The sequence below is a fragment of the Lottia gigantea genome, assembly GCF_000327385.1.
Source record: "Lottia gigantea unplaced genomic scaffold LOTGIsca_40, whole genome shotgun sequence".
NCBI lineage: Eukaryota > Metazoa > Mollusca > Gastropoda > Lottiidae > Lottia > Lottia gigantea.
The window spans coordinates 1,150,133-1,177,538 of record NW_008709380.1 but is presented as its reverse complement, the minus strand read 5'-3'; the positions used below and the strand labels follow the sequence as shown (position 1 = coordinate 1,177,538).

Here is a 27,406-nt window from a genome sequence, read left to right as displayed (position 1 = left end):
TGTTGTGTTAATATACCTTTTTGAAATTTGGATGTTTCAAATGAATCAAATATTCAAATCAAAAGCAACAAATCAAAAGAAAACAACAATATATATTAGCTTAATTAAAAGTAAATCTTCATTACTATATAAATACTGATGGTAAAATATTTGGTGTGGTAAAATATTTGGTGTGAAAGTGGGTGAAGTAATATTTAAACAATTTGACTCATAAAAACAACTGAATATTTTGAGAAAGTCTATTACAAGTACACAAAATGATCTGCATTTGTTTTCATTCATCTAAAGCAAAAAAAAAACTGTAAACAATGCAGTATGTAAATAATGTGATCTCTTGTCATTTATTCTATAATTTCAATAATTCACTGGTATAAACTAAAGCCCTGCATACTTTGTGAATGCCTTTGTTGTTGAACACCTGAAAAGAATATTTGTATAAATTTATTTAAAAAAAAAACATGAACATTAATTGACATCATCCAGATTTGTTCAATTCAAAATAAAAATTGATCTTTTTCTGATCATTTTAAAAACTCAAACACTTAAACACTTGTTTTTCAGATCTCTAGAACTGTTTAATATATTTAATATAAAAATATGGACTGTTAAGTTATGTAAACTGGAGCTGTTATTAAATATAAAGACTGTTACCTGGAGGATTAGATGGCCACATGCTGTGTGATGACATAGGATCACTCCATTGCATCTGTACTGGGCGATGTATCATGTGATCCTCATCAGAAGGGGGTTGTAACATATTATTATGATCTGTATTAGTTTTGTCCCATTGTTGTAGAACTGGCCATGTATTACTGCATTTCTATTATAAACAAAATAACATCACTCATTTATTCAAATTGAAACACAGATCAAAAGCATTTTATTCATTTTTTGGTGGGGCATTTTACCTTCATTGCATAGCAAAGTAAATTCTATTCCAAAATCAGCTGGAATCACCATGGTGTTTTAACAAATTAGTTTGACAGTAATGAAAGATGTAACTAAACTCAAAAGGGAAAGAATTGAAAATTCACCTTAATGTTTCTTTTGTCTCCCTTTGTTTTATTTTCATCATCACTGTCATAATCTCTGCAAACAAAAAATAGAGTTTTTAAGGTTCTGAAAGACTGAAGACAGAAGTCAATGAATATATTTTCCTGAACACCCTTCTGAACGTGATACACATAACTGGCAACAATTTCTAGCTTGCTAGCTCTTCCAGTCATACACACTGTATCATATTGACTGAAATAATGAATGTATGGAAGTTCACTTAAGGTTGAGGGGTGTAAAATAGATGATTCTAGCCTAGGTGATAGAAACAGGAATTCAAAACAACTTACTTAGAATCCAGAGCCTGAACTAAATCTTGACCAACAGCAAAAAACTGTTCCCCACCACCACAAGATGAGTCATCACTAAGATCACTAGAATCTTGAACACCAGACCAACTACTGTTTAACGTATCTGTTTGTCTGTAATGTAGAATACAATGAAATGAACTGTTTCCTACTCTTTTTAACAAAATGTCTTTCAAATTCACAACCATCATTAATATTTTAGAAGAAAACTAATAAACTTACCCATGGTTAAGAGCATTATAGTAAGGCCAGGTATTATTGGTATGAAGATTACTAGTGGGTGTTAGCCAGTGTGTACCTGGCCAGCCAACACTTGGCACGTATGGTGAACTACCACGAAATGAATGGTACATATCTTGAGAATAACGTCTGTTTATTGCACTGATGTCCCCACCAAACTGTCTCAAACCTCCACCAGGAAGACTGCCACGATGGGGTGAATTCCAGATATTTTTTTGAATGGCTGATAAATCAAGGCTTCCTTCACTACGGCGATGAACGACAAAATTTGGCGGTTTGAGTTCATCAATGTTTGTATCTGATAATGGACTCGGCATTCGATATATTTGAGGAACTGTTAATTGGATATGATTTTCCGGGATCACTGACATGGTATTTGAGTTATTGCCAGGATTAGTAGGCGTTAAACATGATAACAAATTTATAACACTATCTATTTCTTCATCTGATGCTATATCCACTAAGTCTGAAACACAGAAACTTGAAATGCATAGATATTCAAATTCTCTATCAGACAATAAAAGTCTGACTTTGAAACCGTAATTTACTTATACAGTATGTATTCCCTACCCTTTATCAAGTCAGAATTGAGCTATTCAATAAAGTGAACATAATGCCAATGGATCATTGAAAAGTCAAATGCATCTAGTTTAGACAAAGCTCCATGTAGCAAATAAATCATGTTAAATTGGAATATTATTAAATTTAAACAGCGAAACAGAACTTACTCTTGGTACTGGAAGAAGATGTGGTTCCATTTGAAATATGACTTTGAGCAGATATATCATCACAGGTTATTGTGGGCATTTGTTGTCTTGGATTACCTTTTTCATTGCTATCATCTTGTACATCAACATAGAAGGCACTCTGTTTCTCTCTTGGCACCGATTTTCTCTCAAATAATGAGAGGAAGGAAGATTTTAAAGTTGGTTGTTGTTGTTTGGGAGGGGATGTCTGATGTTTGGTTAATTTTGGACTAGAATTAGTAGAAGAGACATTGGATTTCTGTTTGGAAGGACTAGATTGAGCAGGTTGTTCAGTTGGAGATGTCGTTGCTTCTTCACTGGTTTTCATCAATTTTGAAATAATATTGGATATATTCTCATGGCACAATTTAAAATAGTCATCTTGCATTTTGATAAACTGTAACAATATGTGGAAGAATGTCTGAAAGGCAAGAAGGAATATTTGTTGAACAATGTCTAAGAAAAACAAAGGCCAGGTTCTCGAAAACTTTACTAGATTTCTAAACTTTCTACATTTATATTTATAAGCTTATTAATTAATGATTTTTCATTTGAACAACTAATAGTAAACATATTACATGTAATTACTTACTTGAGAGTAAAGTTTAGACAGATCTTGTTGATTACCAGAATCAATCTGTTTTTTAAGATTAAATAATTCTCTTTCCATAGCTTTATAATGTTCTATAAACTTCAAAGTCTGCCTAGCAGAATAGATTTCAGTAAAACAAGTCCAACATTCTTCACTAATCTGCTGATAAACTGTTCCCTTTAGAGCCTGGCTGAGAGTTTGTATTAATCGGGAACCAGCCCCGTCATATTGAAAACTAAACATATTATAAGCTGTGATGGCATCATAACTGTTCTGAACTTCGTTAACCAGTGTTGACTCGTTGTGGTTCACGTGAAATACTGATTGCGACATTATGCTTTTTTCTTCTTTCTTAGATATCACATTATATCATTCTTCTGATTATGAATATTGTAAACATGTCAATTTATGTGCTCTATTCCAAAATAAAATATTCATAGACATTTCAAATATAGAGTTAGCAGTAAAATACATCTCAATGATCTTATGTCTGTGGATTTCCTATTTCTATGGCACTAGTGTTTTCAGTTGCATCTTCAACAGTCTTAGAATAAAACCATAATTCTTTCTACAATGGAAGAAAAGTGACACATGGAATTTTTTAGGGATCTACATAATGGTTTTTACCAACTAACGAAAATGGACAGGCCTCAACTTCTGTTTGCTCTCTAGAAATTCAGACACTTCATGTCATGGCATGTCATTTCCAAGACTAGACATAGCAACTTTCTCTATATTTACTGTGTATATAACAGAATAGCTTTGTGGATAACAGTTCAATGATACAATGTGAACTAACAGTAGGTTACAATTTGTACAACAGTCTGCATGATGGATACGTAGCCAAGTTATATTGGTCTCAAGGTCTAGGTACTAGGTAGTAATGATGTTGATGAATCATGTATGTAGGATTGTACTAGGCTTCCGCCATTGGTAGATCAAAAATGTTACGTTACAAATTGTTCATTCCTCAAAGAGGGACTTACAAGCTAGTCTATAATCTAAAGGTCTAAGCAGTGTAACTTTCAACAACTGTCGACGTAATAATCTGATGAAAAGATGAAGTTTTTCTGCCAATATCAAGCTGTTGATGACACTTTAGCCCGGAAGTCCTCCCACGTTTTGACAAGGTGAAGGTCATTACTAGTGAAGGTCATTTATTGGAGAGTAGCGAAATGGCAGGACAGCAACGAAACCAACTGACAACTGAACCTTCTTGGCAGAAATTGTCAAGCTTTTTCGATCGCCATGGGTCCAAGCTTAACATTCTGCAGATGTTTAATGAGGACCCTCAACGCTTCCAGAAATACAGGTAACTTACTTTTTGAAGACGAGCTTTTGCTGTGTCACCGGTTAGTTTTTGCATACTCCTGTATGATGTCCATAGGCATTCGTCGTGGTGTTCACTTCTCATATGAACTTGACCGAAGTAAAATGTTAATATGAGTAATTATTTACGCAAAAAACAGACATTTCAATGCAGTAACATTATGTTGATCTGATGTGTCTTCAATTGATTATTCTGATGGTTTGATATGAATTCTTTTTTTTTTTAACTAATGCCTGTGGGTGGTTTTAAAATGTATCCACAGGGGCACAGGCACAAGTTGGAAAGTGATTATTAATTAGAAAAAATTGCATTTCTGGTAATCAGGTAGTTAACTGGTCTTTCTGGAGACTATTAAAGTGTTCAAAATTCATTTTTTCAGTTTATCTGTGAACACAAAAGATGGTGATATTTTATTGGATTATTCTAAAAATTTAATCAATGATGAAGTTTTGGGAAACCTTTTTCAGTTGGTAAGGTTTTTATAGAAAAAATTTGTTATTACCAGAAATTCAAAGCAGAATGCTTTATGCAGTGGTTTTATGATAATTAATCAATTTAGTTTTGATCAGAATCAAGCATCTGACCGGTAGCTGTATTATAGACCTAGGCTCATTTTTTTAAAAAGTGCATTTCATTTATTTACAGATATTTTTGGACACATTGATTCAATTGATTATGACATTATTTATAGGCAAAAGAAAGAAAAGTGGAAGAAATGCGAGATGCCATGTTCTCAGGTGAAAAAATAAATTTTACTGAGAATCGTGCTGTACTGCACACAGCATTACGTAATCAAAGTAATAAACCCATCATGGTTGATGGAAAAGATGTAAGTTCTAAGTTTCAATCATTGAAGGGAAGTGTCTGAATTTATTCAGATAAGTATGGTATTTGGTGTAACAACTTTCGCAAGTCATTATCTGATGTTACCTCCAAAGTGTGTAGGTGATTTTTCAGACAGTAAAGATATATCTGTATTAGGAAAATGTAAAATGAAATCATAATGAATTGTCTGGTAAAGAATATAATGAAGTCTCAGTCTGTTAGAGAATATTAATATTATTCATGACCATTAGTTTTATCTGTAATAATTAATATATAAGATATAAGCTTATATAGTATGAATAATGAATTTAACACAAAAAAAACTTTTTGTTAGCATTTTATATAGGGGAAATCATTAAATGTTCATATATAATAAACTACTATGTAGGGGAAATCTATAATGTATTAAAGGCATCAGTGATATTTAATATTAAAAGCTAATTATTCATAAATTCTGTTTCTGTGATCACATGAAATTTGCAAATGGGTAATTTAACATTTTAAACAAATTATTGGATAAGTAATGCTTTGTTGACTTTCAGATGCATGTCTCTATGTCCCTATATCGGATTCCCCAGACAAACTTTTGCTTCTTTATAATCTATCTTCTAGTATTTTTAAACGCAATAAATGAGTTGAAGTCATGACCTCTGGCTGCTCATTGCAGACAAACCACATGCAGGATATGATTTTAAAAAAGATATTAGAATTATGAAAACAAGGGCCAAGGTTAAGCTCAGAACAAATCAAAAGAGTCCAAAGCATAAACACTAAATGTTAGATTTCTTTCCATTAGGTGATGCCTGATGTTAATGGTGTACTCCAACATATGAGAGAATTTACTGAGGAAGTGAGATCAGGGAAATGGAAAGGTTATACCGGTCTAGCTATTACTGATATTGTTAATATTGGTATAGGTGGCTCTGATCTGGTGAGTTCAAACTGATTGGTTTAAAGTACTGTAAATTCCGTTGTGTAGAGCCTGTTCACAATTTACATGTAAGATTTAAGTCATTGACAACTTTCCTATACAAAAGATGTGACCTTAAATTTTCAATGTACATAGTTGAAATCAAATGCACTCTTTCTTGAAGAGCTGATACAAGCCATCAAGTGATGACCATTTGGAATTTCATTGTCATATTCTCTGTAGGTTTTATCAATTGCAAATCAGCCCTAACATAATTTGAGTTTGAAAATGAAATGATATCTTATATGTCCCAGAAGGAAATTAATTTTGTCATTGATAACAGGAAATAACACTTGTCGTGTCCTTGACTGCTAAAAGATATGATAAGTAAATAAAACTATTATTGTAGTGAAGGAATACCTACCAGTTATTGACTTTTGTATTCGATTAATAACAGTTGATTAAATAACAATAGATTTACTGTTATTTAATCAACTTAAATATGTTTTAATATTTTACAATTAATTCCACATGACTTGTCAATTATCAAAACTTTCAACCTGATTTCCCTATTAAATCAATTCAGGTCAAAGGGCAGAATAGTCTGAAAATTGACAGTGTCTATTATGAAAATTAGGAAAAATGAGGCCTTGTGTATTAACTGGTTAAAAATCATGGAGGAGAATGTGAATTTTAGCTACACTTTTGCCTAATTTCCCCCTTTACACACTCTCTCTTTACGTCATCAGCTCAATATAGTATGAAGAATAGGAGATGAGATGTTGTTAAATGTCACTTGTTAAATTTCCAGGGTCCTCTGATGGTAACTGAAGCCTTGAGACCATACAAGTCAAACTTGAATGCTCATTTTATCTCTAATATTGATGGTACACATCTAGCCAAAACATTACAAGATCTGAATCCTGAAACCACTTTATTTATTATTGCTTCCAAGGTCAGTGTTTGTTTGTTTAATGTCTTATGATCTTTTATCATCTAAAAACATGTATTACATTTCAATTGGGCTTGAAAAATATATGCATAGTGTGATACATGATTAAAATGCACTTCGAGATGTTTCATTTTATTTTTTGCTGAGGGGTACTCCACATGCCATTGCAGATCTGACTAAATTGTTATGCTGCAGATGTTGTAGGTCATAAAATATGTAACCAATTGAATTTTCAGTTAAATATTTATTCTTGAATATTCGTTGGTAACAGTAACTTTGAATTGTCAGTACACTTGCGTACATAATAAACCAGAATTCATCCTAATGCTGTTTTTAAGATTATGAATATTAATAAAGGCCAAGATTTTGATATTTTAAGATTTCATTAATTGTTATTTCAGACCTTTACCACACAAGAAACCATAACTAATGCCACATCAGCTAAAAATTGGTTCCTGGAGAAAGCCAAAGATGTAAGTTAACGGATACAAAATGCTGTTCTTTATTTTTCAAATCTGTTTTATAACACCATTTCAAATTCAGAATTCTATCTATTAGATATGAAATATGTGATGCCCAAGATCATTTTTCATCCATTTTAATCCATTTATGCTAGATTATGTTTAATTTTCTTTTCTTTTCAGCCGTCTGCTGTCTCCAAACATTTTGTAGCTTTGTCTACTAATGCTGTAAGTTGTATTTTTATTGCTATGTTATATCTCTCTCACAAAAACCTGAAATATGTTAGATTTCTTTGTATAATTATCAGATCTCAGTGTATTGTAATTTCACATGAATATTATTGAGTTATCCTCCTTGATTATTCATCGTAACATTGATTTGTGAACTCTAATATGCAACTGAAAATATGTAAGTGTATGCTGATACAGTCAAGTATGACATCTACTGACTGAATTTATTTTGTTACAGAGCAAAGTAAAAGATTTTGGTATAGATGAAAAAAATATGTTTGGATTTTGGGATGTAAGTACAAACTTTCTTTATTTTAAATTCTATATATTTTAATCTTGTTGTTTGATGTTTATAGACTTGCATAAATAATGATACAGAAATTTTTGAGAATTTTTCGGAGAAAAATAGTTAAAGAATGTAAAGCTTATTGTTTTTGGTTTATTTTAGTGGGTAGGAGGTCGTTATTCTCTGTGGTCAGCTATTGGAATGTCTATTGCATTAGTTGTTGGTAAGTATTGTTTATTATTTAATGTTTCGTTCGGTCAATATTGTCTTTATTCTGTACATCTGTGAGAGAAAGAACTCAATTGAAAGAAACTGGTGTAAGCATATAGTGTGAGAGCCAAATTTCTCGTGTTTTGTACTACAATACAATACTTGTCTTATTTTTTTATTCCTAATATCAGTCATATATCATATATAAATAAAGAGTAAATTGAATTTCAGGAATGGATAATTTTATTGATCTACAAGCTGGAGCATATTTTATGGATCAACATTTCTGTACAACTCCTTTAGAGAAAAATGTAGGTAATTTAGATAGCTTTGACTTTTTATGTACAAACGTCAAGTTTACATACCATTATATTTTGTAAGTTTGTATTAGAATCTGGAATACAGGACATTTTTAAATGTGTCGACTGGTTCAATAATGTTTATGACAATTCTATTCTACATTTCAGTTACCAGTAATATTAGCTTTGTTAGGTGTATGGTATCATAATTTCTATAAAGCTGAATCTATTGCTCTTCTACCATATGACCAGGTAATAATATTACTATTCATTCAGTTGAACATCATTCTAAAAACTTGTTTGATGCACAACATCAAAAATAAAAATCACATGTCTTAGTTAAACAAAACATAAATTTTACATCATACTTTATATTAAGTGGCTGCTAAGGCCATTTGAAAAAAATGTCTAATTTTGAACTAACTAACAAATGGCCCTCCATTTAATTTAATGTGTTAAAATTTGTAACATGAATTTTTCAGTACATGCATAGATTTGCAGCATATTTTCAACAAGGTGATATGGAGAGTAATGGTAAATATATAACACGAAGTGGACAACGTGTCAACTATACTACTGGACCTATTGTATGGGGAGAACCTGGTACTAACGGACAACATGCATTCTATCAACTGATACATCAAGGTACCAGGCTGATTCCCTGTGATTTCTTGATGCCAGTAGAAACACATAATCCTGTACAAGGAGGCTTACATCATGAGGTATATTGGCTTTGAACCCTTTTTGAGAAAGGCCAAAATTTGTTTGTATATCACAGATTTTCAAGGTTTTCATTGCAAGATCTTTGTATAGAGAATTTTTTATGTCAACTTATCAAACAGATTTAAATGAAGATAATTTCCACAGCCTTAGCACTAGTTTCAGTAGGCTTTAAGCTACAGGCAACACATTCTCATAATGTCAAGGTATCATAAACTCTGTGTAATACCTTGACATCATTATGAAATTCTTGTTCATTGAATAAGAAAAGTTGCATTTAATGATGGCTGTTACTGTGTTTTTCAATACAGATATTACAAGCTAATTTCCTGGCTCAAACTGAAGCCTTAATGAAAGGTAAAACACGAGATAAAGCTGAAAGTGAGTTAAAGAAGGCTGGTATGAGTGAAGAACAGATAACTCATATTCTACCACATAAGGTTTGTTTATTTGGCATAATGACTATGATGAACTAGAAACTTTTAGGTGATTGTGATTGGGGTGGAAAGCCAACAACTGGTAGACTTTCAGAATCAAAATTTGAAGGAAGGTTTGAACCTAGGGCACCTAATGGCCTAGTAGATGACAAACCAACTTGCTACTGACTGAGCTATTTTTCTGCCATACTAATGTTATATATTAAAAGTCAATATTTGTAGTATCTTGAGAACAGTATTTAATTTTGGGTTATATTACATAGCATGCAGTTTGTATGTGTGCATAAATAAATTTCTTCAGAATAAGTTGATAGCGCAAAGAAGTCTTCATATTGATGTATTTAATATATAAACAGGTATTTGAAGGTAACAGACCAAGTAATTCTATCATGTTCCAGAAGTTGACACCATTTACTTTAGGTGCCCTCATAGGTAAGTTTCTTTAGTACATTATATATTATGATAGCCTAACTGTTGGAATTTGGCTACAGTAGAACTCACAATATTTTTGTCATTCCACACATTTTCTTGGTGTTATCAAATAAATTAAAGATGAAATGAAGGAAGATATGCTCAAAAATAATGGGAACTGCAAATTTTGTTGCTTTCTTATTACTTAGTATATCGTTCTCTTTATTACAGCTATGTATGAACATAAGATATTTGTACAGGGTGTTATCTGGGATATCAATTCATTTGATCAATGGGGGTAAGTAGTTATTATTTTTTTTAAATTATTTATTATGTGGCATCTTCTTTTAACCTATTACCTAAAGAGTCAAGTATGTCTGTTCAAATAAACCCTGCTTGAAGGAGAATGGATTCAAGAAAATCATTGTTGTTCAGGAGAGTCACATTTCTGGCCTTTTCGAGAACATGTTAGAAATTGAACTCCTCAATGTTGTTTTTTAGGGTTGAACTTGGTAAAGAATTAGCTAAAGTTATACAACCAGAAATAAAGGGAAGTGAACAAGTCTCATCACATGATAGTTCTACAAATGGATTGATTAATTTTATTAAGTCTCATCGTAAATAAACTTTTATTAGTATAAGGTAGGCCTTATTAGTACAGTGTAGGACTAATTAATAATGGATAGGGCTGATTAGTATGAGGTATGTCTAGGTAGTTGGTAGACCTACATATTATTTATTATATTTCAGTATTAACTAATTCTCTCAATGAATGGTCAACTTTAGATTGTAATAATGATTAAGATTTTTAATAAAAATCCTACATTTTCTAATGGCTAATGAAGATGGGTAATGCTATCAAGTGTGCAGTAAGGGAAATTTTACCAGGACAGTAGCATTAGATTGTGACAATCTATGTTTAAGTAGTATGATAATTATGTAGATTTTCTGAATGTTTTGCTTTATATTTACTATGTTCTTATTTATTTTGTTACAAGTTAAGTGGAACTGCATCAAATAACTGCTTAAATCACTATACCAGCCTTTTCTAGATTTTAAGGATTATGACCTGAAAATCAGCATTTCGTCATCTTTAACCTTGCAAAGATTGTCATACTTACTCACTTTTGGTTGATACACTTCCTCATGTGAAAAGTTCATTAGCTGCTACCTATGTATTGTCAAAATGTTATGGGTTTCATTTTGCAGTTCAGATCGTTTGTACTTGTTTTTTGAAATATCAATTTTGTATTTCACTATTTCTTATAGTAATGTAGGTTATAACTAATATAGAGCGAGAGATAGAGCAAAATTTTTTAATCAAAAGTCAAACAGATATTTCTGTACATCCAGTGATGGTTCATTAACTTTCTTTTTTGGTAGAAGGTATTCTGTTCTATAAAAGACTACTCTTGTTCATGTTGGGGGAAAGGATGCACATGTATATCTTATAAGACTGAAGTTTTATATTTGTATGTACTGCTCATTTTGTTTTCAATTCTAATCTATCCATTGTAATTATTAATGATATTTAAATTTGTTTTCTACGCATGAAATGGTAATGTTTATTGTATTGTTTTAATTATTATGTTTTGTCTTATCTAATAAAAGGGATTGTTATGTATTGTTTAAATAATGATATTTTTTCTGTAGATTCTGGAATTATTGAGATTGCTATATTCATATAGTGATATGATGAGAATAGGCCCCGATCTGAGGTCATTTAATTTACAACAGAATGGTCATAGGATGCAACCTAATTCCTTTCAAAGACAAATCACATCGTTAGTTTGCGAATAAATTATTAGTTTATTAGTGATTTGCTGAGATTTTCCTAGAAACATGTCCAGGCCAATTTTGATTGGACAATAATTAGCTTAGAATATCTAATTTGTCTCACCTGTAATATTAGTGGATTAAGAGGAATGGGGGTGTAGTTAAAAGAAAACAATGAGATAAATCTATAGATGGACATATTTTTATTATGAAAGAAGTGATATGAAAATATACAGTACAACAAATGACTTATCATTTAGATTACTTATATTGAATGAAAAATATTCTTGAATATACATAAAAAAAAGTGTAAATGTGATGGAAAAAAATGATCACGTGTTTAAGAACTGTCTAATGATAAAATAACGGGCACTCAATTGGCGAGTTCTTCTTCATAAAATTTACAACAAGTCCAATTTAAGAAGAAACAGGGTTAAGGAGGTGTTCCACATGCATCACAGAAAAATGGGTGTACACGATTCAAAAAGAGAATGTAAAGAAAATCTGTGACTTTTCTGGCTCTGAACTGTTCAATAGAAGATTAAAATTAGACCAGACGGAACGAGTTCAGAATTCACCAATCGCGCACTACCAGTGTGATTTCTAAATTTTATGGAAAGATAATGATATCATACATCTATATCTGTATTACAATTAGGTATAGCCCAGAATAATAACCAACATGGAAAAATAACAAAACTCATCACAGTATAGGTCCAATTACCAAATAAATAAAGATCTAACAGTTTCATAAATATACAATGTTTCATATTGCCCCACGTCATATATAATAACTGGGATATATCATTATGTTGATCTAACCAGGCTGCGATAATAGATGATATAAACACTAAACTAGCTGGTGATACTAATAATAGTAACAATAACTGTAACCAACGTAATATTCTGAAATACAGAAGGGAATAAATCATATCAATGTATATTTAAATCGTTTGTGGCCAAAGCGAGATAATTTGACCAGGCATGCTTATCTTCCCTTATGACACTTCAAATTTGAAAGTTTCTGCATCTTTTCCCAGCAAAATATAAACAAACATAAATTTTTATTGAAGATACATATGATTGTGAGTGTTTTTTAATGTTTTTTTTCCAAAGGTTATCACAAATTTCATCTGAGCTCTGTAAATCTGAATTATTATCAAAAGTTGTGTAAAAATAACTGACCTAGAAGTAGTTGGTACAATTAACGTAGTTACAGGAACCATAGCAACACCAATAAAAAATGCCAAGGAAATATTCATTAAAGCTATGGAAAATAATGTCAGAGACTGGACAATCAAAGCTATACACTTTAATAACTTCCAGTCTAAATGAAGAACAGCATGATCTGGTTTCTTTCTACAAAACAAACATAATAATCAGCTTAACCATGACTAGACAAATTTCCCAAAACTAATAGTTGGAAGCATAGTATTGGGCATAATATTATCTGCTGACTGAAAGTTTTGACATCAGACTAAGTAGTTGTAGGGAATCAATTTTGTCCAATTGGTACTTCCACACTATAGGGATTACTAGTTGCGTATGGATGCGAATAATGGAAATGAGTACCTTAACGCAACTACGACTTATGACTGCTATATTCATTCGAAACCACACACAATTGGTGATCTCTATAGTGTCTGTCTCACCAGAATCCTGAATTTAATTAGTTAAGTTGATTTTACATAAATTCATGACAAAAATATAAGCAAACTGTAACAGATTTTGATAGATTTAACATCAACTTACTTATTGAACATTTTAGGAAATGCAACTGAAGCACAGAATAAAGCCAACAAGCCAAACATGAGAGAATCTTCTGGTCTTAGACGGAATGGATGAGATACATTAGTGAGTAATTTAGGTCCTGTATAAGCTAATGATGCCATCAACATACTGATAGCTATTACTGGTATTATTGATACAATTCCTGAAACTGGTTTATCCTAAAAATAAAAAGAATATACTGCAGAAATCCAACCATACATGAACTGTTGCAGTCTTTATTGCAATAGAAAACAGAATATTCTCCCAGAAAATAATTCAACACTAAGAATTTAGAAAGACGGTCGCAGCTAAAAACCTTAAAGAATAATCACCATGGTATCATTAATTCCCTGGACCTATAGCACCTTCACACAGTCACACTCTGTTTCCTATGAGTCATTACTTTCATTGTTAAATTATCCCACTATACTATGCAACTTTGTATCAGCTAGCTCTATGGTCCAAAACAGCAGGCCGCGTATTCTCAATACTAGGATATCTTAGAATCAATGCTAGGATATCTTAGAATCAATGTTAGATGATAAGAACCTAGGACATCCTAGCACTAAGATCATTTCGAGAATATGGGGCCTGGAGAAGTAAAGTTAATATTCTTACATCTTCTTCATCATCAGAATCTTCTTCTTTACTGTCATCTTTAACTTTCTTATCTTCTTCTATCTTATCACCATCTGCTCTTTCATCAGTATTATCTACATTATCATCAGCAGCATTTGTCTTTATCATCAGTAACTTTGTCTTTATCACCATCGGCACCAGCATCAGTCACTTTCTGTGATTCATCGTCTGATTGCTTATCTTCTGTTTCTTTGTCTTCTTCTTCTTCTTCATATCGACTAATCCATAAAGCTATAGCTTGAAACTGGTTAAGGTATCATATCAAAACAAACAATAATAAATATAGAAACTATAACAAGTGTTGTTTCCGACTTTATCACACAAAAGTACTTTTCCCTGGTTCATAACGTGGGATCATAAAAACGATATGAACTAATGGCACAGGTTAATAACTATATAAATTAGGTCATGCATTCACGCTAAGTGTTGTATCTAACTAGTAAATACTAAGAAACAACATTATCAGTTTCAGACATTCAGCAATCTAATCTATCCATGCAGCACCCTTCAAAACTAGAAATATAACTAAGGATATTTTAATGAGACAAGCAGCAATCATAGCTCCAAAAGGAGGCATATATAACCCTATAGATATATAACCTCTGGTTGAGGGTAAAATGTAAAAGAAAAAAGACTGGTGAAATCTCTCTAGAAGGTTATTCAAACTTCGGAATATTCCTTCTACCAACCTGTAAAGAAAATAGAATTGTTTTATCTTTAAATATAAATTCATACGGGTGATGGAAAAACAGAGCGTATTAATTATTAAATAAAACAAGTTTTGATTATAGACCTTATTACCGCTTAATATTTCAGTTGAAATCTTCTGAGGAAGTAAGAAACATCTTTCTCTACAATTTGGTGTCTATCTTGCTTTGCTTCTTATCTATAGTTTTCATTAATTTAATCACCTAACTTTTAAAACCTACTTAATAAACTAGACTATCCCTATAAATCTGTATTTGACCCTATGAAAATAAAGTAGTCATGTGGTATATAAGTTTTGAAATGTCCATGAATATTTATAAGCTATAAAAAACAATAGAAGAGACAATCACCTAGAGGTCTGTTCAACACCGAGAGTTTTATATGGTTTTTCTTCCTGAGTACCTTGTATTGTTAAAGCTTCGATATGGTACCGGTGAAACAGACCATGATTTCCAGTGGGTGTACCTGACGCTTGGTTCCACATCATATACATCATGGTTGTTACTGATTGTTTATAGCTATCCCATGATTCTCTTTCATATGAATCAACCTGTATGATAGAATGCAATAATGAGAAATTTAGATTTTACCAGCATGTGCTTTTGTAATTTCAATTATATTTTTTATATTATATCTGTATATATTATATACCAATAATCTATTTTAATTAGTTTAAGGGTAATTGCCCTTATGAAGCTCTCTTAAAATTCAAAAATGAAACTCAATTTGTTGTTTTATCTAATAATGATGCTTTGGAAATTTTGCAAAGACAAACATTTTCATCCAACCTTTTTTTAATATTCTAATGTATCATATTGTATATAAAAACATCATTTTGTATATAAAAAACAAATATCAAATTAATAATATGTGAAACCACACCACAATATTTGAGACACAATTTTCGTGACAAGTGTTTGGACTTAAAGGTCAAGGGTTGAAGGCTGTCTACCATTGCTACACGTAAACCTAAGACACACACCTACCTGTTTATTGAGGGTTACTTTAGCTCTCTCTTTACGACATAATCGCACAACTAGATTACATAAATCTAAGTTAGGTAACTGTCCATTTAAACCTTCTAGTTTAATATTATAGGACGTGACTGCCTCACCGGGTATTTCTAGATTAATGGCTGCTTGAATGGGCCCACTTCTTCCTGGCAAATCTTCTGATATTATATCTGAAAGATTAAAAACAATTTATTCCTGTAAGGGTATTCAATTCAGAGGGTAATCGGATAAGGGCTATCAATGGTAATGGGTAATGATACAAAAAGTTTAGCCTGTTCAGCTTAAAGATAACTGTTTTATTACATCACAAATGTATGTGTGACACTCTGTTTCAAAAGAAAACAATGGCCATTTCCATATCACACTTCAGTGCTCCAGTCATCTGATTGGTCTATCTTCGAAATAAATTTGTTATTTATCTATTTACATCTCAACATATTAATATTGATTAGTTTTAAAAACATGAAATTATGAGCTGTCAATCATTTTCTGTATTTCTCTATTGATTACCATCATGTTATAGTTTACTATGACTTACAATCTGATTTTGTTTGATGATAGCCATCTAACCAAGCCTGCATTCCAATCTCATCAAACTCAGTCAATACAAATACTATATCTTTAGCCCAATACGTCTGTTCTGTAAACATAAAAGATTAGCACATTCCATATTGCATGGCAATGTAAACATCAACATAGGTATATAACTATTTCATTGAGTCACAACAACATAGCAACGCATTATTCGTATATATGATCTCCAATGAGTGAGTTAAACCAGGTTATACACAAAAAGAAATCACAAAAAAAAATCTGTTTGAATCAATTTTTAAGTCATATAAAATGTACCCCAAATTTGAGAAAACCTATGATGCCTCAAAAGTTCAATTGATCAAATCTTGTGCAGCCAAGAGTCAAGCCAAATTTCACATCAAATATAAAATTCAAACGTTAGAAGTTTTGAGCAAATTCACTGAATACACTAAAGTAAAACTATGGTTTAACTATGTACCTACTTCTAAAATGCTTGGCTAAAGCTAACATAACAGCTATTCCACCTGAGGTCTGTTCATTGGGCATAACTCCTGGATGTCTTAATGGTACTGACATAACTACAGCTTCTGTACTAGAAGCTCTTTTAGCCCGTAATATAGAGTAAATATTCTGGCCTGGTATTGCCTTAAAACAATATTAATTAGTCTTTACTGATTTCAAAATGTATCAATTTGAACTAGGGCTGGGCGATATTGGTTCAAGTGATATCACAATATCTATCATTACTATATCGCAATAGTTCTATAGTGGTGTTTAAAACAAAATGTTAAGTTGTTCCTTCAAAAAAACTTGAAATGTAGAAAAAAACAAAAATTAGGATAAAAAAACACCCAGTCTTTAATGACATGAAAAATAAAATGATATTATCTGGCGATATTTCAATATTTCTAAATGAGGCGATATCACTAATCATATAAAATCCTATACTAGTATTTGATGTGATACTGGTATATCGCCTATCCCTAATTTGAGCACCAAAATCTCTTCAACCTGTCTGAAAATTTACGTATTTCTACAGTGTTACACTGTGGCCAGTATCAGGATCAGGGCAATAAGAAATGAACTTACCTTGTCTCTAGGCATTCCAAAAGGATAATGGAGACTAAAATTATGATAATAGGTATCTAATCCTAAATTTTGAAATTGCTTAAACATCCAGTCTTTAGGCAGAGTTCTAGAAAATAAAATTACAAAAAATGAAAAGGCACCACAAGTATTTCTCATACTTTTGATGAAATTATCATTAATAACATTTCATTGCATGATATACAAAAAATCATTTATCCATCAAAATTGTTATCTTGTTGTGTTAATTTTAAACTGTAAAAATGTTTGACTTACTTATCAGATTTCTTAATTTCTTTGTGTAATTCTTCATTGTATGATCTTGCTTCAGAATCAAGACGAAATTCATTTTCTACTAATCCTAATAATAAAAACATTTTATTTTACATAAATTATTAACATAATACTAGTCATGTAAATCAAGCCAAATTTCCAGATCAAACTTCAGCGTCTACCTTTCATTACAAAAATAATTTCCAATACAACAAGCACTGTGGCAGACGCACAAGATGCACATCATACTAGGCTGCAACTAAGTCACTTCACACTCCTTTGGCAAGTCCACATATACAAATAACATTGATGTCAAAACTGAACACGGAGCATCATATGCCATGACCTACCTGGTAATAAAGCGTTTTCAGAAAAATAGGTTCCAGCATGAAATGGTTCAAATGCAAGGGCCAGAAATCCAAACACACCTCCCAGGTACAAAATAACACAGAGTAATTTATTATATTTAGTTACAGCTTTAATTATCTTCTGTCTTTGTTTAGGATCACTCAACACCCCCATATTGAATCAATCTGAAAATTTATATATCATAGACTTATTATGTGATTATGAATACGTAGTCATCTAGATATTAATTTTGATTTACTCTCTGATAGAATTCAACTCTCCATAATCCTTATCCCTTTAAAGACTGGAGATCATGCTTATCTACAATCCCTAATATCCAATCAGAAAAGGGTACCCAATGCATTGTAGATATTACAGATCAAGCAAAAGTACCTCAATGGAAGAACATTAAAAATTGTAAACTACAAAGTGTAGACGAATTAGTAGGCTACTGATACCCATGTCATTAGTTAGTAAAGAGGACTACCTATGATTGTGGCTTGTGGCATATATTCATATTGATAGCTGAATATTGAGCTCTATATATTATATTGTGTAGAAAGCCAAGCATCAATCTATGCCAATGTCATAATGGCAATATCATTGACATGGTTCAAGCAGTTATAACATTCATTGGATTGGGTCATTGGCATTATCATTATGACTAGGGGCCTAGGGCCTATGATTGATTATTTGTATTCCCAATCAATGTCAGAATGTGTGCTAACTACTGTTCCACTGTGGATTTTATTGTTTGGCTAAATCTAACTTTAAAATGGTATATTCAAAATAAGATCTATCTCATCTTACAATAACAGGAGTAGATCTATTTGTCTTCTGATCTTTTCAACTTCAATCACACTACAGCGTCCATTGATAGTGGAATTCCCTAAAACGTTGGGGAATCCCTAGTTCTTGAATATCATTGGACAATCCATAGACGTTCGAGTCTACAAGAAATATAATTACCTCGTACATTGCAGTCCGTATCGTATCCTTTCGACTGAGGTGGATTGTAAACATGGCTGCCTTGGTTGGCAAAATTTCTGGTCGTGCGCTCTTACGAGCAAATGCTGTCTCCAACATCCAAAATGTAAGTATAGAATGAACTAAAATATGTCCCAAATACATATTCTTACACATCCAATTAATATTAAAAGTGCAGCTTACTTGGAACTCAATGGATTCCATATCCCTGACTTTGCCCTTGAAATGAAAGTTATGAAACGTTGATTGATTTGAATGGATATAAACAACTTATACAACTGGCATGAAAGAAAGGAGTTTTACGTCTTCCTCTTCTGTTCTAGATTATTTTGATTAAGATACTCAATCAGATGTGGTGGACAACTAGAGGAAATTGATGCTACAGAATTTGCTTATTTCTGACTTGTCAAACTCAAAGAGAAAGCGGATAGGCATAGGAAAATAAGGATAGCAAGTGCACAATTTCACATCTTGGTCACACATCAACATATAAACACTGCCACAACATAGGAAACAAAGAATTTTCCCTGATGCACATGTTTATTACCGTACCACTATTTTCAATAATGACATTAGCAGGATGTAAACTCCATTATGTACATTCGTCATAATTTGTTGTCATTTTGCACCTGTCCCTTTTGTTTAAAGGTTAAATTTGGTTCTGGTTCATTCCTTAAGTTGTCTTCTGGAACTAAAAAGGTAAGAGAAAAACTGATTTTATTTAATTCGAAAGTGTCCAGTGGTTCTGTAAGATGTGACAATGCTCTGAGAATATAAAAAACAAGTCTGCTGTTGCCACGGGCCTGAAGAATTATACAGGTTATTCTTGGATCATACTTTTCATCACATATTTGCGAGTCTGGAATATATAAATAAAATGTAAATATGTCAATTGAAAATTAAAATCATCAACATTAAAATAACACAGTATATTTATATGTTGACCTTTCCTCTCTTTTTTCTTGCATTACTGATTATTTTTCAGGCTTTGTTGGCAGGTGGAACTCTTTTAGCCACTGGAGGTATAGGTGCAGCAGTTATTTTGGATCAGAGAGTTTTAGCTGGAGAATTAGAGCTTCATCCACCAAAAATGCCATGGAGTCATACTGGTTTATTTGATTCTTTTGATGCTGCCAGGTATGTGCAACTGTTTTATGGGTATTATACCACATAGCCATAAGGTAGTGTTTAAAAACATAAACATGTTAAATATCAAGCTTTTTGGCAAGGTAAAGAATAGACTGATATTTAGGGATTATGGTAAAGCTTTGAATTATGTAATGTGTTTTAGTATGTACTACTGAATTACTTAACATGTATTATTCATACAGCTTATGAGGCTTAAAACTGATATCTAACAAAAATACTATGTAATCAAGTCCTTAGTTTAATAAATGTATGTATCATGTACAGTTGTTTATTCCATTTGCACAATTCCATTATCTCATTTGAAGACTGTGGGTTCTGTAAATCATTTGTTTTATGTGTTTATTAATTTGTCATTATTTGATGACTGTTAATTTCAGTGTGCGTAGAGGTTATTTTGTCTATAAACAAGTATGTGCTGCCTGTCACAGTTTGAATTATTTAGCCTACCGTACAATGGTTGGGGCAATATTTACAGAGGAAGAAGCCAAAAGGGAAGCAGAAGAGGTGATTTTTTTTGTCAATGTTGATATTTTGTTTTCCTCTGCTTATGAGATTTTTGGCATCTATTTTCGTTCCAAGATGATCTTAAGTATGTCAAAAAATTGTTACTTAGCAGAAATGTGACAGAAGTGATATAGAGTTTTAAAAAAAAAAATGTAATTTGTGTTTAAGAGCATAAAAAAAGCTGCAGTATTCACATTTTTTTTAAATTTTATTGTGCCAGGTACTCAAGATATATTTGATATTCTAAAAATTGTTTAAATTGTTATTTACTTCAGGCAGTGATTGTTGATGGACCAGATGATGAAGGTCACATGTTTACCCGACCTGGTAAACTATCTGATATTTTCCCAGCCCCATATAAAAACGATGAAGAAGCTAGAGCTGCCAATGCTGGTGCTCTGCCCCCTGATCTTAGTTATATTGTAGTTGGTAGACATGGTGAAGAGGTATGCAATATTTATTCTCTCTACAGGGTCTTCATTAGCCCATGAGGTGCAGAACAATAGGGCGTAAAGTAAACCCCATTCATTTCATTCAACTTTAATATGTTGAATCTAGCCATCATCCCAAGATCTAGATTTCTATCAGATATTTTCAGATGAAATCTTGAAAGCATTTTGTTTTGTTTGAAATACATGTACATGGCAATCAAGGAATTCTTATTATTGATGAAATACCTTTATATGGTTGTAATAAGGATAAAATTACTTGTTACTTATATACAGTGTTGTCATCTGGTTGTATTTTGTTTTAGGATTATATATTTTCACTATTAACGGGTTATGTTGATCCACCAGCAGGAGTTAATATTCCAGAAGGCCTCCATTATAATCCATATTTTCCTGGAGGTGCTATTGGTATGGCTCAAGCTCTGTATAATGAAATCATTGAATATGAAGATGGTAGGTAGCCACTACTGTCTTAACACGTACATTGTTAATCAAAATTGAATTTGGATATCAGCTAGAAAATCACACCTCCCTTCCAAAATATGTCCTCGGTAAAAAGAAAACTGATCAGAGTAAGTTATTCTATCAGACTATCAGAATGAATGAATCACTTTTACTGTGTATCATATCAACCCGGTTTCCCCCTGTCAGTAATGTGGGTCAGAGGGGCTGTTATGGAAAAGCAGTGGTTTGGGATGGGATAATAAACCGAGGTCCCATGTGCTACAGGCTTTGCAAGTTAAAGATCCTTTGACAGTTGGAAATTGAAAATAGTAGTCTAATGCTGCTGTCCTGGCAAAATTACCCACATTGCATCCTGCCTACAAAAGTAGGACGTAAAACTCAATTTCATTTACCGGTACAATGCATTATAGTGATTATTTTTTTGTAGGAACACCAGCAACACAAAGTCAACTGGCTAAAGATGTTACTATATTCTTGAGATGGGCTGCTGAACCAAACCACGATTTAAGAAAGAAAATAGCTATAAAGGTGGGTAGAACAGATAATTGTTGAATGTGGACCATTATGGGAAGATGAACTCTGCTTATCATGTTAAAGACGCTCTTTCTAAGGTCATTGGTCTCACATGATAAAGCAGCATTTCTTTCCCTATAATGATAAAAAGAACAACATTCAATCTTTAAGTAAATCATATATTGTTTGTTCTGAGTCTGCTCTGTGTTAAACATGCCCTTCCCTTATGTGACATGTCACTTATATTAGTGGGACATAATCAGATGAAATATTCCAGACATAAAGACATCTGATGCCTTATTCTTGAAACTTAATTAAAGTAAAATCAGGATTTAAAGAAACACAGTAATAAACTAAATTGATTTTAGTGATTGACCTATCTGATTACTGGAACATAAAAATCATCTGAAGTTAGATTTTCTAGAATAAGGTCCCCTGGAAAAGTAGAACCATAATTAAAAATTGAGTATTTTAAAGTCAATTATTTATTTCAGACATTTTTAGTATTGGGCTTCTTAACGTTATCTGTATACTACTTCAAGAAATACAAGTGGTCTGTGGTGAAGTCAGTCAAAACAACCATAGGTGGAAAGAAGTTATAAGTTAAATAAATTACAAACATTTTGAGATATAAATTGAAAATCATTTCAGAAGTGACATTTTTAACTTATTGTATAGTTTATGAAACCAGTTGTATAAATGTGTGATACAAGACATTGTGGAGAAGAATTTATTGTGCTGACTGATAAATACATATTCTTATTGGATAAATTACTAAGTAACCTCAGGGCTGCACATAACCAATGTCCTTCAAGTCGACCTACGTACCTCAAATATTGAGGTTTAAAGTCAAAGCAAACATTTTGATATACATGTATAATGTATTTTAAACAGTCTGTATGTATAGAACTCTATGAATTCTACTTCAAACTTTTTCCCTCAGGCTTCAAAGTAAGTCTTTTAAGCTTTTTTTTCAAGAGTTACATTTTGAGCTATCAAACTAGATATTGCTATGTGTTTGTATTTAAAGACCTTATTGTACAGTAATAAACATCAAATCTCCACCATCTTAATTAAAGTTACAGAAAAATTCAACATTTTGTCTTTATTTCTCTACTATCAGTTCATTTGAGATTTTTAGAAAAGCAATCTGCTTCAGCTCAAAACACGCTCCCAAACATGCACTCCCAAGTTTCATGAAGATCTGATGAAAAACTGTATCATTTATCGTTACTATAAGCCAAATTAGATTTTTTTAGGAAGTGGTGGGCAATAATAACTCAAAAACCATTTATCCAATAATTGCCAATTTCAAACTTGACTGAGATTTTGTCAACAAATATATGCATACCAAGTTTTATAGATATCTGATGCTAAAATGTATCTCTAAGAAATACAGCTTTTCTAATTTAAGTTTGAAAGGTAGAGTTGGTTAGCAAGACAATAAATTAGTCATCCCATAGAGAGTATTCAGCATAGTCTTTCTTATTCAAATTCAACACCTATCGTTTCCCTGAACCCAAAAGATACGTAACATGCATTAAAAGGGGTACGTTATAGAAAAATATGAAAGGTGGTCGAAATAGATATGGTGGCTGAAGTAGGACATAGTACACTTTAGTGGAACCTCAAATGTGACAAGTACTTCCTAAATAATAGGTTTTATATGCAGACCGCAGTTCAATTGGTTCGGAGGAATCATATTCTACAAGCAAAATTACAACATCTTGTCTGACTAGCTGTTTTTTATGGTCAGCATTAACCTAGTAGGTGTCCTGAATGAGCCCCCGTACATTTCCAACTGGACGATCGTGTCTTGGTCTACTTTCAAAATGGCGGAGAAATTTGAGGCTCTGGAGCAACAACTGGAACTTTTCATCGAAAATACACGACAGTTGGGTATTATTGTCAGCGATTTCCAACCACAAGGTCAAAATGTTTTAAACCAAAAGATGTAAGTAAAAAAATATCTCCGGTGGAACGTTTTCTGATGCTCTACGTCATGTCAAGGGTTTAAAATAGTGTCTGTGAAATGCCAACTTTCTTTGTATAACCAGCTAATATGAGAGTCGGAATACAATCAATGGCTTAAAGCTAAAAATATTTTTTGTTATCAAAGATTTCCATCACGTTAGTCTATTAGGCCTATTGATTGTTATCTCTTTTCATTTTATTTTTGTAGAAACACAATGGTAACAGAAATGCAGGAAATAGAAAAATTTCGTCCATTACTCCAAGATGTTCATGTTCCATTAGAAGTGTTCAAGTAAGTAATAGGCTTAAGTATTTGTTTTCTTAAGACAATTATGCAGAAGTCTATCATGTCCAAATTTCTCATTCTATATACTAATATAAATCTGCCTCACTGCTTGTGTAGCATTGATTATAGACATCATCGAATAGACAATTACTGTTATAAGAGTGTAAGTAACCATGGCTTTCTTTCAGTTACATTGATGAAGGTAAAAACCCTAATCTCTATACCAAAGATTGTTTAGAAAAAGCACTGGACAAAAATGAAAATGTAAAGGGCAAGATGGACAACTTAAAGGTAAGATAGATTTTAAATATTTTATGCGTTTAAATCAATTGAAAACAAACCAATATTAAAATTTGGTCACCATTATCTTTTTCTCCAGTATTACCAGTACAGCTGATAGGGTAATAAAATTATTTCTTAAAAATATAAGCCATTAAATTAGTATTAAATGATGTTATTTTTCAGAGATTTAAAGGCTTATTAATGGTGGAGTTAACTAAAGTTTTCCCGAATGAAATGAACATGTATAGAGCTCTAAAAGGTGAAGATAGACTCAAGTGACAATGAATGTCAAGTTAAATGGAGATTATTTGACAGGCAGAGGATGGTTTGAGTGCAATATCTCGGTGAGGCTTGTAGGGGAACTGGTGGTGATGCCTTAGGTTACAAATGTCAGACTGATAAGTAACATGTATGGAAACTTGTGAGGAACATTGAACAGTTTAAAACATTTCCTTTTTGTTTTAAAATTTGTTGTTGCCATTGAAAGTTGGGGCACTTTCATCAGTATTATATCAGAATACAGACTGGAGGATCATCATTATCCTGTTTAAATTTATACCCATGGGGACAATTCTGATTAAGCGCTAATCACAATATGATTCTTAATCTGGACGTCAATTTAGACAACTATTTGCTAAATGGCATATACGGCATTCACACTTGGGAGGACATTTTAAAAGAACTTGCAATGGTGTTATAATATATTTATTTTTTCAACCTTTATACATTATTTTCATAATAAATATTTTTCAATTCTGAATACTTTTCTTTTTTTGACTCAATTCTTGTCTTCTCTTCTCTAAATCAATCACCTGTTGTACCTGGCCTTCAGCGATTCGTCTCATTTCTTGAGTTAGACTGTGTGCATTGGGTAATGCCTGAAATATATTGAACGCAGCATTAGCTTACCTTTATATGATATCTAAATGTCAAAGGATCTTAAAGATGCAGCCTGAAGCACAAGTGGCCACAGTTTCATTCCATATCAGCCCCCCTGAACCTCAGAAGGGGAAACCAGTCCTATTGGTTAACTACTCACTGAGATACTGCAGACCACATTAACTGATGGGTTGGATTGGGTTGGATGAATACTTCCTCTGACTGGGTGAACAAACATATGCATCAGGGACAAGGATACAAAGAAATCCATATATACCTTGACAAAGAATTTAGTAACTTGATAGAGATTAGATGAACATGATTTAAATATTGGATTGGTTTTGTCTATACCATTTAATTCTAATACAGCACTACATATCTCTTCTAATTTCTGAAAAATATAAAATTTTAATAAATTAATACCAATGAGACACCATATCAACACATATGCTGCTTCATGGATAAACATAATATTACATGAAATAAAGATAGCTTGCCAGGCAAGGTAACATACGCCCACTGGCAGCTGTCAGAAATGATTAAACAGTCTTTAGTGACTACAGGGTTGCACAATATAGCTAATAGAGTCAGACACGATATTTCACCAGACACGATATTTCGGTGAAATATTATCCGATCATCGCGAAAATTGATAGGGATCATCTTCATAATGACATTGACATACAAACAAAAAATCAAAAGAATCTGTAAAGAATTGTAGCCTGTAGAGTGAGCACGAGTTGCACAATATAGCTAATAGAGTAAAACGTCAGGTCAGACACAATATTTCGGTGAAAAATTATCCGATCATCATGAAAATCGATAGATCATCATGAAAATCAATAGGGATCATCTTCATAACGACATAGACATACAAAATAAAAATCAAAAGAATCTGTAAAGAATTGTAGCCTGTAGAGTGAGCACGAGTTGCACAATATAGCTAATAGAGTAAAACGTCAGGTCAGACACGATATTTCGGTGAAAAATTATCCGATCATCATGAAAATCGATAGATCATCATGAAAATCAATAGGGATCATCTTCATAACGACACAGACATACAAAATAAAAATCAAAAGAATCTGTAAACAATTGTAGCCTGTAGAGTGAGCACGAGTTGCACAATATAGCTAATAGAGAAAAACGTCAAGTCAGACACGATATTTCGGTGAAAAATTATCCGATCATCACGAATATCAATAGGGATCATCTTCATAATGACATTGACAAACAAAATAAAAATCAAAAGAATCTGTAAAAAATTGTAGCCTGTAGAGTGAGCACGAGTTGCACAATATAGCTAATAGAGAAAAACGTCAAGTCAGACACAATATTTCGGTGAAAAATTATCCGATCATCACGAAAATCAATAGGGATCATCTTCATAATGACATTGACACACAAAATAAAAATCAAAAGAATCTGTAAAAAATTGTAGCCTGTACAGTGAGCACGAGTTGCACAATATAGCTAATAGAGAAAAACGTCAAGTCAGACACAATATTTCGGTGAAAAATTATCCGATCATCACGAAAATCAATAGGGATCATCTTCATAATGACATTGACACACAAAATAAAAATCAAAAGAATCTGTAAACAATTGTAGCCTGTAGAGTGAGCACGAGTTGCACAATATAGCTAATAGAGAAAAACGTCAAGTCAGACACGATATTTCGGTGAAAAATTATCCGATCATCACGAATATCAATAGGGATCATCTTCATAATGACATTGACAAACAAAATAAAAATCAAA

The 27,406-nt window shown here is 32.2% G+C and overlaps 5 protein-coding genes across 5 annotated transcripts; 3 read left to right on the top strand and 2 right to left on the bottom strand.

Annotated features, from left to right (window-relative positions):
* Window positions 1–362: 362 nt before the first annotated feature.
* Window positions 363–3,272, bottom strand: LOTGIDRAFT_163501 (hypothetical protein; the record flags this gene model as incomplete). The annotated part of the gene is made up of 7 exons (XM_009060013.1): window positions 363–418; window positions 652–820; window positions 1,035–1,089; window positions 1,344–1,475; window positions 1,584–2,067; window positions 2,330–2,768; window positions 2,940–3,272. 7 exons carry the CDS (start codon window positions 3,270–3,272, stop codon window positions 363–365), a joined length of 1,668 nt encoding a protein of 555 aa, XP_009058261.1.
* Window positions 3,273–4,093: 821 nt separating this feature from the next.
* Window positions 4,094–11,644, top strand: LOTGIDRAFT_217535 (hypothetical protein). Its single transcript, XM_009060012.1, has 16 exons — window positions 4,094–4,251; window positions 4,649–4,739; window positions 4,961–5,098; window positions 5,891–6,025; window positions 6,816–6,959; window positions 7,358–7,429; window positions 7,601–7,645; window positions 7,887–7,940; window positions 8,097–8,157; window positions 8,376–8,455; window positions 8,612–8,695; window positions 8,926–9,165; window positions 9,475–9,603; window positions 9,957–10,032; window positions 10,243–10,309; window positions 10,513–11,644. Exons 1-16 carry the CDS (start codon window positions 4,115–4,117, stop codon window positions 10,634–10,636), a joined length of 1,677 nt encoding a protein of 558 aa, XP_009058260.1. The 5' UTR covers window positions 4,094–4,114; the 3' UTR covers window positions 10,637–11,644.
* Window positions 11,645–11,969: 325 nt separating this feature from the next.
* On the bottom strand, window positions 11,970–18,332 carry LOTGIDRAFT_191474 (hypothetical protein; the record flags this gene model as incomplete). Its single annotated transcript, XM_009060011.1, has 12 exons — window positions 11,970–12,674; window positions 12,969–13,146; window positions 13,540–13,726; window positions 14,335–14,440; window positions 14,723–14,885; window positions 15,255–15,454; window positions 15,891–16,087; window positions 16,456–16,557; window positions 16,934–17,096; window positions 17,541–17,646; window positions 17,814–17,898; window positions 18,161–18,332. The coding sequence occupies 12 exons, from the start codon at window positions 18,330–18,332 to the stop codon at window positions 12,417–12,419; spliced, it is 1,917 nt and encodes a 638-aa protein (XP_009058259.1). The 3' UTR covers window positions 11,970–12,416.
* A 1,750-nt stretch (window positions 18,333–20,082) lies between these two features.
* Window positions 20,083–22,827, top strand: LOTGIDRAFT_122247 (hypothetical protein; the record flags this gene model as incomplete). Its single annotated transcript, XM_009060010.1, has 6 exons — window positions 20,083–20,282; window positions 20,672–20,798; window positions 21,074–21,244; window positions 21,553–21,700; window positions 22,140–22,240; window positions 22,720–22,827. 6 exons carry the CDS (start codon window positions 20,083–20,085, stop codon window positions 22,825–22,827), a joined length of 855 nt encoding a protein of 284 aa, XP_009058258.1.
* A 1,223-nt stretch (window positions 22,828–24,050) lies between these two features.
* Window positions 24,051–25,525, top strand: LOTGIDRAFT_233490 (hypothetical protein). Its single transcript, XM_009060009.1, has 4 exons — window positions 24,051–24,179; window positions 24,408–24,491; window positions 24,674–24,776; window positions 24,951–25,525. Exons 1-4 carry the CDS (start codon window positions 24,058–24,060, stop codon window positions 25,044–25,046), a joined length of 405 nt encoding a protein of 134 aa, XP_009058257.1. The 5' UTR covers window positions 24,051–24,057; the 3' UTR covers window positions 25,047–25,525.
* Window positions 25,526–27,406: the final 1,881 nt, after the last annotated feature.